This window comes from Leuresthes tenuis, unplaced genomic scaffold (assembly GCF_036924035.1).
Source record: "Leuresthes tenuis unplaced genomic scaffold, fLeuTen1.0.hap1 SCAF_16, whole genome shotgun sequence".
NCBI lineage: Eukaryota > Metazoa > Chordata > Actinopteri > Atheriniformes > Atherinopsidae > Leuresthes > Leuresthes tenuis.
Window position 1 is genome coordinate 30889984 of NW_027325370.1, and position 15054 is coordinate 30905037.

A 15054-nucleotide genomic window follows, 5' to 3' on the forward strand; every position below is an offset into this window, starting at 1 on the left:
CAGGTGCTGTTTTTCCAGTAATTTCTATTTCTATATTTTGCTCTACTTTAATTTCTGACAGTTGCACATCATTTTACAAATAAAGACTTCAACACACAAATGTATGAATGGCTTTTTTAATGTTTGGCAGACTGAATACGAAACTTTCTTGTCTTCAACATTAGTCCAAGTCATTTTTACTGTAAAAGTAGAAAAATGTCATGTGATGCCACCTTTTTTAATGATAATTAGTTGCTTTTCCTTTCAGGTTCGGACAGGGCAGGCTTTTCACCAATGAATCAGCACATTTAGAAAAGAATCATCAGATTAATCCATAATGAAAATCATTTGTAACCTGATTTGTAATATTTGGGCCTCCATTAGTTCCCATTACATAAATGTGCTCTGTAATGATAAAACAATACTAGCCTCAGAGTCATGAGTTTTTTCTGCAGTCATCACTTCCTGTTGCAGTTTGCTGTGAGTTTGTCTGAACAATATGTAGCAACACGGCTGTGAGAAATAAACTGAGATTGATACCATGTGTCTGTGTGGAGGGGCCCCTGTTGTGGAAGACTTTGGCAGGGAGAGTGAAAGAGCGACCCAGTGCTGCTGTTTGCTGGCGGTCAAGGGTCCTCTGGACAGTAATGGGAGACAGAAGAGAACCACTTCATGGGGCAGTCCCTGAAAACACAGAAATTCACAAACACTATTAACCACACCCTCCGTTTTGCTGCAACTTGGAGGCCAGTTTCTGTGTCCTTCTCGTCCCCCACACATGCTCTGGCTGCTGCTGGACGTGGACCAAAGAAACACCCGTCAATATAGTTCAGAGTTGGGGATGTTTGTACCTGTGATATTTTTGTCCCTTCCTCCTTTGGTACTCCCTTTCATCCACTGTCCACACAGCTCCCTTTCCTCCTTCCACTCGCACAAAACACTTATGAAGGCTGAGGTTGTGACGTACTGCATTCTGGAAAGAAGATGCAGTTACAGGAAAATTCCTTCTTCTGGTTGTTGTTTTTGAAAAGTCAAAGTGTAATATTATCCTATTAATCACATTAGCAAAGTGTACATAGATGAGCAGACATCAGAGAAAGTGTGTAATATGAGTAGTTGAAACCTTCCATGTTGCAGTGTTGTGTCTGAAGTAGAAGAACATGGTCGTGAACCAATTATAAATCTCATTCAGAGTGCGCTGTTTGTCTGGAGACTCCAGGATAGACTGAAGAGACACAAGAACAGGAGCAAAGAAGACAAAACTGTCACAACAGGAGCTGCTGTTATTCTCAGCACATCAATTTCTCATTTTCACACAGTTCAATAGTGTTTATTCCTGCTAATTTAAATTCACTTTCAAATAGTTACCCATCTTATCAGATAAGCGTAGGTGTACGGGGGCCTGATGTTGTTGTATTTGTAGCATTCCATACTTGGCACCAAATCTGAAAAACAACAGGTTGATCTTTTTAATATGATTTGATCTTCTGAGGCTCCCATCTGTACATACAGAAACAAGGTTGGTGGGACACATAATCCAGCAGATAACAGACAGCACGGTGTAGCTTAAAGGTGACAGTTTGTATAGACATGTAATTATAGACAAATCACAGCATTATTTCACTGCAAAAGTATTATCAAAAAGTGTTAATATTTTACACAATGCTTGAATCTGATCAAATGAGGTCTTTGTTTTAGTTCAGAATGTGAAAAATTCCCAATAACTTGATGGCTTTTTATGGATTTTAACCTTGGGTGTTGAATACATGACTCTAAATGGATACAATTTGTTCATAACTTGCAGACTGCAGGTCTTAATGTTTTGTAAAAAGACTGCATTTATTATTACATTCCTTTACTTTAGCCTTTTTTTAACTAGGAAAACCTCATTGAGATTAAAAATCTCTTTTCAAGAGTGTCCTGGCCAAGATGGGCAGCAGCACAATAAACAGTTTCAGACAAACACGTCACATCAATCAAAACATCTGCAGCCAGATGTCTCCGCCTGAAAGTCGCTCAATATCCTTTGAAAAGAGTCCAGTGAAACCAGATCAGGTTTCAGGTCTTTCTGAAGGTCATTCCAAGTAAATGGAGCCGCAAACACCTTTTTTCCCTGTTCAATTCTGACTTTCGGAACAGACTTTAAAAAGTAAAAAAAGATCCTGAGAATGAAGGTTATAGGCTTCTGTGCTCCTCTGACTGATGTAGGTCAGAAGGTGGGATGGGAGCAGGCCTAGAACAGACTTATAAATCAAAATATGCCAGTGATTGAGTCCACGAGCAGACAAAGAAGACCATCCAACACGAGCATACAGCCAACAATGATGTGTAAGAGATTTCAAATCAGTGATGAACCTCAGAGCTCCAAGATACACGGTATCCAGGGACTGTAGGCTTTGAGAGGAGGCGTGCATTTACAAGACATCACCGTAGTCCAGCACAGACATGAATGTGGCAGAAAGCAGTCTCCTTCTCAATTTAAAAGAGACATGATTTTCGAAAAAACCTAGTTTCAGTTTTAGTTTGTTTTAACAAGCTGATGAATCTGAGCAGTACATTTTTTTTGTATTTCTCTATTCTATTCTAAAAGAAATGGAGACGTCAAATAAAATGCCATGACACTTGTATGTAGAGACAAATTCTACCTGAGTTCCCTAAGCAGTGATAACTGAAGGCAGGTTTGAAAGTTATGGACCTTGAATTAGAAAACATCATGACTTTTGTTTTATCTGCGTTTAAAACCAGTTTTGAATCATAAAACCTTTGTTGGATGGTGTTAAAAGCATGTTGTAACTGTGTAAGGGCTTGGACAGGTGTGGAAGCAGAAGTGTACATGACTGTGTCATCAGCAGAAAAATAAAGTTTTGCATTTGATATATTGTGATTGATGTTATTGATGTAAAGTATGAACAAAGTGGCCCCAGGACTGAGCCTTGTGGCACACCTTTTGACAAAGTGAGTGAGCTGGAAGTGCGGCCGTCTACCTGCACACACTGAGTTCTGTCCGTCAGGTAGTTTTTAAACCAGGCAACTGCATTGTCTGACAGTCCTGCTTTATATAATGTGCAAGGATGGAGAGTATCACAAGCTTTATCGACAAAAAGGGTTGCACAGTGCTGTTTGTTATCAATAAAATCTATAAAACCATTAAAACATTAAGTGCTGCTGTAACTGTGCTGTGTCTTTTTCTAAAACCGGATTGAGAGTCAAATAAAATATTGTTCTCATTTAAAAAGTCCTTCAGCTGATCACTGAGCAGGGACTCAAGAACCTTTGCCAGGACAGACAGCTTGGAGATACGCCTGTAGTTGTTTAAAATCAAGGGGTTGCCCTTTTGAGCAGAGGAGTGACATGGGCAGACTTCCAGATAAGAGCTATGGTGTTACTGATCAAGGACAAGTAAAAAATGTGAGTCAAGAGAGGGGCGATAAAATCAGATGCTAACTTTAAAAAGTAAGGCTGGAGTTTACCAGGGCCTGCAGCTTTTGCTGAGTCCAAGAGCCTGAAGGCTTTGTGATTAAAATAAAGGACTGTCTGATAATCAGAAGAAGCAGGAAAATAATTAAATGTAGAACTTACATTTGTGGGATTAAGAGACTTAAATGTTCTAAAATGTATGTATTACATAATTGCCCAGAGACTAACCAGTCAGAGTTTGGATCTGTTTTTCTGGCTTCAGCCCAGGCCAGGTTGTGCTGCTGGAGGAGATCAGAAAGGTCTGGAGTGGACCATGCACTGTTTATGCCTTTGACTCTATCCCTCCTAGATGGAGCATGCTTGTTAACGATGTTGCCAAAATCATCATAAAAACACTTCCAAGCAAGAAAACCTTGCTCATGTCATGTTTCTGAATGATGCGAGGCCTGCTTTGAGGGGTTTTTGTATTTCTTCCTGTTGCAACAGCCCACAGGCCATCGTTTGCAAATACACAGGCATGTATTTATGAGGGGCATTTGTCAGGATAAGATTTATTATAGAGGATTTTTAAGGTTTGGTCGAGCTGCACTGCCAGCCAACTGGAAGACGTTCAGTGAGCTACGGGGAGATAGGAGCTCATCAGAAACTGGTTGGAACCAGTTCAGGTTAAAATCACTCAAGGCTATAAGTTCCTTTGAGTTGAACTCTGAGAGGAGCTGCATTAAGTTAAGCAGGGCACAGTTACCAGTCAGTCCTAAACACATCATAGCCATCAATGTTTACGTCGCTGTCTGGGACAGATTTACTCAGCCAAGATTCAGATAAAACAATAAAACATCTGCATCAGTCGAGTGTGCCCAGATTCACAACATGTGCATTTAAGAGACAAGACTGGGCACATTCAGATGTAAAAAAAACCAGACAAGCTCTTTCTTTAAAGTCTGCAGTGGTGTTAAAACATGTGGGAGTGTTTGGACCTGGATTGAGCTTGGATTGGATCATTACAGCTGCTCCATCCTACATTAGAACCACGAGCAGCAGGAGTGAGGCAGAAATGGTCATATAAAGTCATCACACTCATAAAGTCTGCAGTATCAGAAGGGAAGAATAGCGGCTGAGGGAGTGAAGTGACGTTTGGCGCACTGCCAGATGCGCACGTTCCCGTGTGAGATGTACCCGTGACTGAGAAAGCTGGTGACAGTTTCACCCAGTGATGGTGAAAGCAAGGAGAGACACAGACTGAGCGGTGATATCCAGGAAAACAGGAACTCCAGCGAGAAGCGGTGGAGCTAAAGTTAAACGAGTTAAAAACACGACCAGCCGTTCTAAAACATGGGGACATGAACTAAAAACAACAGAATGAACCAGGAAGAAGGAGGAGATCCATTAGAAAAGAGAAGGCGACGTGTCCTCCATCCTGCTCCTATGCAGGCAGAGCCCAGACACAGTGTGGGTCAGATCCTCCAGGACCGGCAGCAAAGTAGGATCCCACAGACAGCGTGAGAGGCGAATCCATCATTCAGAAGTCAAATGATTTGAAGATAGCACGTTTATCCGGATGCAGCTGTGTACTGAAGAGGTCAGTCCCTACTTAAGTCCATTTCAACTCCAGATTGGTGAGTCGGTGTCTTCAAACAACTCAGAGAAAAGTAGAAGGTGATGTCCTTAAAACTACAGATAACATTCAATTTAAACAGAGATGTGCTGCCATGTTGGGATGGGTCATTTGAGTAAAATGCCACCTGACTCCAACACATTCATTCAGTTCTTTAAGCAACATGCTTTTTTATTTCCAGGCACAGTTTGGGCACTGTGCACAGTCAGCACCAACTCACCTTGAATTTGTTTAAGAAACTATTTAAGAAAAGTGAAGACCTGGTGTTTGTCACCATAAGAAACTCATTCAGGTTTCAGTCTGCAATATTTTCTTCTCATTTTTACAGACGCATGAATTATAAACCCATGAAAGCTGGACAAGGCAGTGCAGGAGCAGAGCGACAGACCACCTTTCCCCAGGTGTCAGCCTAACATGGGGCAAACAGTCCCAAAAGAGGAGGCTGAAATGTGGGCTTCAACTGGTCTAAAAATCTGTGAAACAGCCACGTGCACACAATAGGAACAGTATCCTGATGCTAAGTCGGTGCTCACCAGGAGGCTGTCCTCCTCTGTGGGTTAGGGGTTACACACACACCTTTATGAGGTGGAAACAGTGTTGAACGAGCTGTCCGTGTTCATTTAATTTTGAGGAACCTTCTAAGCTTTGCCAACAAGAGACTTTTCAGTCAAGCGACAGTTCCTTTTCTTTGAATTGATGTGATTACAGTGGTGAAAGAGAAAAAAAAGTCTCAGGGATTTAGGGTTAGGGTTAGATTTAGGCAGATGTCAGAGGGTTCCTGTGCACGGTTACAGACTGCTGGTTGAAGAGAACAGAGAGCAGATGAGCCTCTGACCGCAGCAGCTGCTTTATTCAGGATCAAACCAGTGATGAAGTGAAGCTCTACAGAACGGTGTTGAGAACTGATTGTGGGAATTGTCCATGCAGAGCGCAGCCAAAGCCTACACTTTAAATGATATATGAGAAATATGTGGAGAATAGTGAATCCGGCCTGGTGTGCTGATAGAGCAGGGATTGCCACTTTGCACATTGATTGTCTTCTGCGGTGGCATAGAGTTGCTACAGCCCATGCAGTTTAGTGTTTCCAGTCTTTTGCTGACCCCATCCTAACTTTTTAACAGTTGATGTGGTTTTGAACTGCTTCTGCCTGGCATGTGTGAATTATCAAAGAGGAACGTGGTGTGTTGATCATGACATCGTTTTCCCACCAATTTGCCTAAACCAATGTGTGAAAACTAATTCTTCTCACAGGCTCACAGGCAGGATAAACTCTGCATGATCGCTGATGATCCAGAGCTTTTATTGGGGGACTGGGTGGAAGATCTCGGTTCAGTCCAGAGCAAATGATGTGAACATGTATGCTCTCACATGCCAGTGCTCTGGATCATCTCTGGAACACTACAGGGTTCAAGTGCATGTGTGAAAGAGATGTTCTTGACTTTACTGCCACTTTATGATCACTGATGATGATGTTGAGACATTTTATATCTTTTTTATGTATATGCTACCTGTGTGTGATTTTTTTTTGTAAAGTTTTATATACTTGGTACATGTCTGGATGGGTGGCTGTGTTCTATTAACTCTACTGCTGTCTTGGTCAGGACTCCCTTGTGAAAGGTTTTTAATTTTACTAGGATGTTTTTCTTCTTGATGAATAAGAATATTGAACATGTTACCTGGCAGAAGATGGGCAGAGCCAGTAGAGGTGAAACCATGTTGGGCTAACCCCTCCAGATGTTTCATGCCCCATTGTTGCATTCTGTCCTCGTCCGTTAGTTGAGACTGGGGCAGCAACAGAGAAAGGCTGTATGGCCACTCTGAAGCTGTTTTCTGAAGTAACGAAGGAGGACATGAACAGATAATCTCATTTCGATTTATTTACAAGTGGGGAAAAAAAGAAACATGCAATTCATTTTTCAATTCTTCAGATTACTCTAAGAAACACATTTTAATCACCTTAGTCAAGAAACATGTGAAGAGAGATCAAAATGAAGCAACGTACCAGCTCAGAGTATTTGTGTTCAGAGAGATGAAGCTGCATTGCAACGAGTTTCTGTTTTTCCAGAGCAAGCTGAAAAAAACAACACGCATGGCTGAATTTAAGCACTATTTAATGTGAATATGTTGATGTCTGAACTCTCACTAAATAGTTACTCTAGATGGTATTTCCTTGGCTTCTAGTATAACTTGGAGTTATTTTTGACCAGAATTTATCATTTGATGCACATATAAAACTTTCTTTCCTTGCCTTCTTTCACCTTCGTAATATTGCTAAAATCAGGAACATCCTGTCTCAGGGTGATGCAGAGAAACTAGTTCATGCATTTGTTACTTCAGGACTGGACTACTGTAATTCCTTATTATTGGGCTGTCCCACATATTCTCTGAAAAGCCTCCAGCTGATCCAAAACCCTGCAGCCAGAGTTCTGATTAGAACTAACAGGAGAGATCATGTTTCTCCATTTTTAGCTTCTCTTCATTGGCTCCCTGTTAAATTCAGAATAGAATTTAAGATTCTTCTCCTCACATATAAAGCTCTTAATGACCGAGCTCCATCATATCTTAAAGATCTCATAGTTGGATATTTCCCCAACAGAGCACTTTGCTCTCAGGCTGCAGGTTTCCTTGTGGTTCCCAGAGTTTCTAAAAGTAGAATGGGAGGCAGAGCCTTCAGTTATCAGGCCCCTCTCTGTGGAACCAGCTGCCAGTTTGGCTTCAGGAAGCAGACACCCTCTGGTGGGAGCACATGTGGGTGACTCTGATTACCCCCAAGGTAAATACCTGTAATACAGTAATCAGTGCAGAAGCTGGGGGAACCCCTCTGGAGTCAGGCCTAGGGGACAGCTCACTGGTGAATGCCTTGAAAACTGATGACCCGAACTGAGCATATTTTCGGGTGGTGGAAGGATGCTGATATCGCCCTGGGATTCTGAAGGCTCTGGATATGGTGGGGCTGTCTTGGCTGACAGGCCTCTTCAATGTTGCATCAAGGTCTGGGCCAAAGCCTGTGGTGTGGCAGACCAGAGTGGTGGTTCCCATTTTTAAGAAAGGGGACCAGATAGTGTGTTCCAACTATAGGGGCACCACTCTACTCAGCCTCCACAGAAAGGTTTACTTTATGGTGTTGGAGAGGAGGCTCCAACCGATTGTCGAACTTTGGATTCAGGGGGTGGTTTTGTCCCAGGTTGTGGAACTTCTGGCAGAAGAGTTTAAGTATCTGGGTTTCTTGTTCACGAGTGATGGCAGGTTGGGGCAAGAGATGTACTGGTGTATTGAGGCTTTGTCAGTAGTAATGAGGGCGCTGCTCCGGTCTGTTATGGTAAAGAGGGAGCTGAGCCGGAAGGCGAAGCTTTCAATTCGATGATCCATCTTTCCTCACCTATGGTTACAGATCTGGATAGTGACCGAAATAAGATCACTGATACAAGTGGCTGAAATGGATTTTCTTCAGAAGGTGGCTGGGCTGAACCTAAGAGATAGGGGGAGAAGCTCAGAAGGTCAGAGTAGAGCCGCTGCTTCTCTGCATCGAAAGGAGTCTGCTGAGTTGGTTCGGACATCTGGTTAGAATGCCTCCTGGTCGCCTCCCTTTGGAGGTTTTCCAGGCATGTCCTATTGGGAGGAAGCCCCAGGGCAGACCCAGGACTGATGACTTGGAGGGATTATATGTCCCTTCTAGCCTGGGACTGCCTCTGCCTCTGATCCCCCAGGAGGAGCTTGAGAGTGTTGCTGGGGGAGGGATGTCTGGGTTTCTCGCCTGGACCTATTGTCTCAACGACCCGACCTCAGATAAGTGGATGAAAATGTATGGATGGAATATATTCCGAAAGGACCTTGATTTACATATCTGCAAAAGGTTTACATTTTTTTGCCAGACTTTAGTGTGCTGGTAGCCTGCTGCATGGCCAGACTGGCCTTGTTTAGATTAGATGGCTCAAATCTGTCAACTTTAACTTTAAACTCAGGCTTCATGAGGGAAATCTCAAAATTCTGACTGTATTTTTTTAATGCAATGAAAGCTCAATGCTACAACTCAAATGGTGCATGCAGTTTACAGATCCAAACAAAATCAGCAGCAGTAGTTCATTCACATGTAGTAATGAGGTATTCCATTTTTCCAACAAAAAGAATTGCAACTCTCAACATTTGGGCTACGTCACTTAACCTGCCTTCAATATCCAAGATGGCGGTGGTCAAACAGTGAAATGATCTGTCTTATGTTCACACAGAAGTGTCCAACTTTAGTCAGTGGAATGCTTGCTTGAATGTTTGTTTGACTGAAATATCACAAAATACATTCTCACAATAACAAGAATAATAATGAGAAGACTAGCTGGTAAAAGGCAGTCATGTTCAAGGTAAACAGCAACACAAAGTGAGCATTTATGTTGTATACAGGGATACATACTGTACTTGTTGAATCACTATATAAGAATAATACTGCTTTCTCTGTAAGACAGCAAAATGATTCCAAGCTTTTAGTCATTTTCACTGAAGGATATGATGGTGTTTGGACTGCCTTTCTATGCTGTTTTTGTCCCTGTTGAATCAGAGTTGGGTTGAAGTTGAAAAGCTTTAAATCTCTGAAAACATTCCCTTCTTTAAAGGGGTGTCTCTCAGTGGTGTGTTAACTGTAAAAAATGTCTCTCAGGTGTCTATCATCATAAAACTTACTGGTACTCATTTTTGGCTTTACATTTTTACATTTACATATATGCACATATTTTCACATATTTACATTTTTATCTCATCTTATTTGATTTTGTTGTATTTTATTGCTTTTACTGTTCTTTTATTGTTTTTTAATGTTCTTTTTTTACTTATTCTTTTCTTTATTTATTATCTGCTTTAAAGCACTTTGGTACACCGAAATGGATGGTTGCAAAGAGCTGTATACATTATATACATTATACATAGGGCTGTATTACATTACATTGGTGGAGCAGACGTTGACTGAGTTTGGTTTTTCATGGGGGATCTCTTGAATTTAACCTGGGACTAAAATATGTCTTAGAAAAAGACATATACATGAACTGAGATCCTTACAGCTATGAGGGTGAGAGAGTTTGCATCAGAATCCATCCATCCATTTTCTATACTGACAGTCCATTAATCGGGTAGCAGATGGGCTGGAGCCTATCCCAGCAGTCATTGGGCGAAAGGCGGGGTACACCCTGGACAGGTCGCCAGTCCATCACAGGGCCACATAGAGACAAATGAGACAAACCATGCACGCTCACACTCACACTCACTCCTACGAACAATTTGGAGTCACCAATTAACCTGACATGCATGTTTTTGGATGGTGGGAGGAAGCCGGAGTACCTGGAGAGAACCCACGCATACACGGGGAGAACATGCAAACTCCACACAGAAGGGCCCCAGGCAGGGATTGAACCTGTGAGGTGACGGTGCTAACCACCACACCACCATGCAGCCCTTGCATCATGTTTTCGAATGTTCAAATGTTTTCGTTATTTTGTACAGTTGTATTTATTGTGTAACTGGAAACCTTCTAGGTTTCTATATTTCCCACCTGACGCTCCATGTACTGGACAATATCCTGCTGGACCCTCCACTGGGCAATACTTCTGTCACTATGTCTGTGTTCAGAGTGGAGGTGTCTGTAAGATAAAACAAAATCAAATTATTATGCCTAAATTGTAAAAAAAAAAATAAGAAAGAAAATTAATGCCAAATTAGTTAAGAAAAGAGGTCTGCTGAAGAAAAATCCTGATTCAAATTAATTTAAACTATTGTAAAATGATGCACTGTAGGTTACCATGGTAATGCAATGCAGAGCCTATGTGCTACGGTAACTGCAGAGCTTCTTTGGTGGTAGCAGATTTGGGTATTAAAGTCTTCCCTCTGTTTTTGTACAATTTCCATCACTCACTGCGGTCAAAAAGGTTGATATAAGGTTAAAACTCATATCAGAACATCCTCTTAATATTTAAAAAAGATATTTAATATTTTGGATAAATTTTTAAATGAAAATGCTAACATTTCATCAATATAAACTAAATGCAGTACACTGCAGTACAGTGACCAAACTGTTTAAATGGTTGCTGAACTATTGAATGACAGTCAGATATGTTTCAGAATATGACATTAGTTCCACATCAGTCAAGCACTTTGAATTTGGTTTCAGTATCAGGCATCAACACTGATTCAACACTTCTGCTTGACAAGATTTTGTTTGAAACAATGGCGTCTTTACAGCCAATCTACATCCAACACACGGTAACAAAAGTTACCATGGTGATCCAGCCTGTTTAAAAGAGAGCCTCCTTCCTGACACTGAAAACTCAACTTCAGGTAACCTCACTTCCCAGGTCCTCTCTGCTCTCTGGGTGGTCATTGGCCACTGGTTCCGGGTTTCTAATGAAGCCATCTGCATCCACCTGCCTGATCATCATATGATGAGCTATTATTTGCAGCTCTCTTCAACACATTCTCATCATTGTTACTTGTGTGGGTTCTTGCTACACTGGATCGGCTCTGCTGTCTGATCCAACTAGTCTTTGCTCCTCTAACTTTGACTAACTGATGGAGTCATATATAATATACTATAATGGCCCTTAATGTGAACATAAGGAAAGATAAATTAGTTGGGAAATAAAGGTGTAATTTACAAAATATTACTTTCATAAGAAAAATGTTGTAAATTCACAAATTACAGATTAAAACAGCAATATCTGTGAAAAGATAAACGTGTTCTATTGATGAAATGAATTGTTCTTGATGAACACACTTTTTGTCCTTCTCTTTTGCAGCAATGACTTCGGTGTCAGGGATGACTGGATTCAACAAGGATTTAAGGGTCAGAGCAGTGGAGCAAAGCCAGCAGCCCATCGCCCAAACCACAGCCATTCTTGGGGCATTGATACGATAAGCTAGCAGGGCAAGATAAGGATCTGTGGCCTTTCTGAGGAGATTTTTTAACAGTATGAACTGTCTGCTCTGCGTCTCTGTTGTTCACATATGTAGATCCATATTTAGCAGTAAAGGATGACATCTTTTTCTTCCGGCTCTCAACTAAGGCATTTCTCTTCTCTCCTCTACCTGCCCTCTCCCATATCTTCCCTGCTTTTCTTCACGTCTTGTCCTGTCTCAAACTTTGGTGTCTCTCTCCGCATTGCTCTCAAAATTAATGGATTGTTTCTGTGACCAGAATGGACAAACAGGGTAAGCCGTGTCCATTGAAATGCGACGACTCGCCCTAACCCAACAATCATAATCTAATCTGCATTCCTGCTCTTCTGTGGCACCGGCCTTGGCCAAGACCGCTGCTGAAACAACTCTCCCTGAGATCGCTGCTGTGAGATGCTCTGAACTCCTTTTTCCCTCCTCCCTTCCTTCACGGACACCTGGTGATTGTTGACTCCGTCTGGGACCCGATCAAGGACTTCTCCATGGCAACATGCTGTGGTATCATGATAACATCTTGTGAACTGAGACACTGGTTGAGAGCCAGACGTAGCAAATCTCTGGGTTTACCCCCATCCCACACCTTCAAGTTGTTTTTTGTGTTTTTATGTATGAAGTGAGCAAATTTTTCCTTATGTTTTGAGTTCTATGTTGGATGGTGAGCTTATGTTTGCTGTTCTTGATGAGGCTGCCCCCTCCCCCATTGCAACTCTTTAATTGTGCGCATGTGCGTTAGCCGCAAGCTGCCTGTTGCAAAAATAATTCCCCCCTCAGGGGAATTAATCAGAAAAAGTATTTTCTGATTCTGATTCTGATTCTTGGATTCTGACTCAGACTTTCTCTCTGACGACTGTGGTCCATAGTTAGCAATCGGCATCTGTGAATATCAACTAGAGGTATTTGGTGATATCAGAGGACTTTATGTGGTTGAGGTTTGCCACTTCCATACATCTTTGGTAATAATACACTACCAGTAGGTATGTTTTCCCTGTATCGTCCCTCAGGATCTGTCTAGGAAAACCTGTTGGTATCAGCAGGTGTGTATGATTAGTTAGTTCCTTTAATGCACACCTTATAACTTCAACACAAGTTCATATAGCTGCTGCCCTAAACCAGGCCACAGCTCACTTTTCAGTATGTATCCCTGATGTGCCTCTGTTCGTCCAGTTAAAAAGATTGTAGTTTCTGAAGGTTGCAGGGATTATAAGTTTTTTAGCAGGAGCAAGGGCGTAACCATGGTTTAGACATTGGGGGGGTCCAAGAAAAACAAAATTGTCCAGGTTAATTCCTATTGTGTCAATGTCTCAAAATATGCATTAACAATGAAAAGTCTAATAGTCTAATGCTATTTTTGTTTTAAGTTTTTTATTTTGAAAGGGGGCGGAAGTTTATTTTGTTGATTCTGTGTTGGATTTCCTGTTCTGGTACAATCTGCTCTGTTGAGCTTGGCGCGGTTGAGCAGCGGCTCCGTCAAAAGTAGAAGTCCAACGTAAAGATAACGAGAGCCGCTGCTGAGACGGCGGCGCGCCCGTTGGGTCACTCTCAGGGTGTTAGCGATCAACAACGGCGACCGCGCGCAGCCCTTACGTCCCCGGTAACACACGGAAATAAATTGAAAATAAATAAGACATAACAAGAGACCGATCTCTTGACAGGGTTCATAAAAGGAGAACATGCATTTTACATATTTTCTTCTGTATATTGGGGGGGACAGGTTGGTATTTTCTCAATATTGGGGGGACACGACCCCCCCAAAGAATGCGTAGTTACGCCATAGAGCAGGAGACAACCATGCACAGCAATAAAGATAAGCTCTGCCCAGTACAGCTTCAAGTCACCTTTATGTGAGCTGGGCACCAGTGATCTGATGATGAGGTAAGGTGTCAAAGCTTGGGCCACAAGAGACCCAGCTGTGACTTTTGTCTGGTCTCCTGGTCAAAATGTCAATCAAAGAGAAAGTCTCTGAATTGTTTTAAGGCCCTTATTAGGACCTCATCAGCCCCTCTTTTTCCACCTGTTCGTATCTCTCTTCAACTGATGAGAGAGAGGGAGCACCAGGCGCAGGTCTCCATTCATCTTCCCCCTTGGAAAGATGCATCTGCTGACACTTTAATGTCTTTGTTTGGATCAAACAGGGCTAACACATGACCCACTTTAAGCTGCAAAAGGCTTTATTATTCACAATTTTTTAATACAATTATTATTGTCATTTTTTAGGTTTTTGAGAGGATTGTCTTCCTCTGCTAGCTGTGCAATAAACTTTCCATCTCTTGATCGCTTCAAGAGGGCGTTTCATACTGCTCTCATGTTGGCAGCTGCAGTGCTGGCAGGTTCTGGTTTTACTTTCATTTCAGGGATGATGTGGCCCAGAAATGTAACGTCTCTTTGTAAAAAATCGTTGTTCTGTCCATTATTTTTTTTGTTTTTCTGTAACAGTTATGACCGCATTTACTGCCTTAGTGAGGATTTCATGAAGGTGAGTGTCAAGTTATTCGTGTGAGAACTCCCCAACCAGGACATCATTCAGATGGCAAACTACACCCTCTGATTGATTCTTTTTTTATCTTGAGTGTCCTGAAAGGCACCCAGAAATAAAAATGATTATTATAACTAAAACCCTCAGTAATTTCTGTAGTTGTGCAAGTGCTGTTGAAGTGTTTGGGTGCTCCTTCACCTCTATTTACCCACCAGTACCAAACTGTCTGCTTCCTGACCCTAAACACCTTGCAGTATATCATGGATAAAGTACCTAACTATTGTAAGCTTAAAGGCCAGTTCATGCTGGCCTCACAGATTTTGTGATGTGCTGTGAAGTCCAAGAGCATCTGCACAAGCCCATCTCAGTCTGCAACAAGTTTTTCATCACATAGACTGTATGAATTGTAAGTGTGGACTCTGCTCATGCACAAGGAAAACAACTGATGCTTGTTTACAGGACCACTATTTATGCACTTCTGGAGTGGGATATAAATCTTTTGTTTTCTTCATTTTGCAGCTTTAATGAATGGCAGGGCTATTAATTTACTTGGAGCTATTGTCACGATCATGCTTGGCTGTGGTGTTTGTTTGGTTTCTGGGTCTTAGGCGGGGTTGAGCAGGTTTTTCCAGGAAGCCCG

At 41.8% G+C, this 15054-nt stretch overlaps 1 protein-coding gene across 2 annotated transcripts in view; it reads right to left on the reverse strand.

The window, feature by feature from the left end:
• Nucleotides 1-445: 445 nt before the first annotated feature.
• foxp3b (forkhead box P3b) overlaps nt 446-15054 on the reverse strand; it is a 33409-nt gene continuing 18800 nt past the window's right edge. For both annotated transcript variants that reach the window (XM_072367489.1, XM_072367488.1), the window contains exons 6-12: nt 10545-10632; nt 7014-7082; nt 6688-6841; nt 1348-1424; nt 1103-1204; nt 831-952; nt 446-663 (exon numbers count right to left, since the gene is read on the reverse strand). In XM_072367489.1, the coding sequence (XP_072223590.1) occupies nt 606-663; nt 831-952; nt 1103-1204; nt 1348-1424; nt 6688-6841; nt 7014-7082; nt 10545-10632 (670 nt within the window). In that variant the 3' untranslated portion in view covers nt 446-605. The remainder of the gene's footprint in view (nt 664-830; nt 953-1102; nt 1205-1347; nt 1425-6687; nt 6842-7013; nt 7083-10544; nt 10633-15054) is intronic.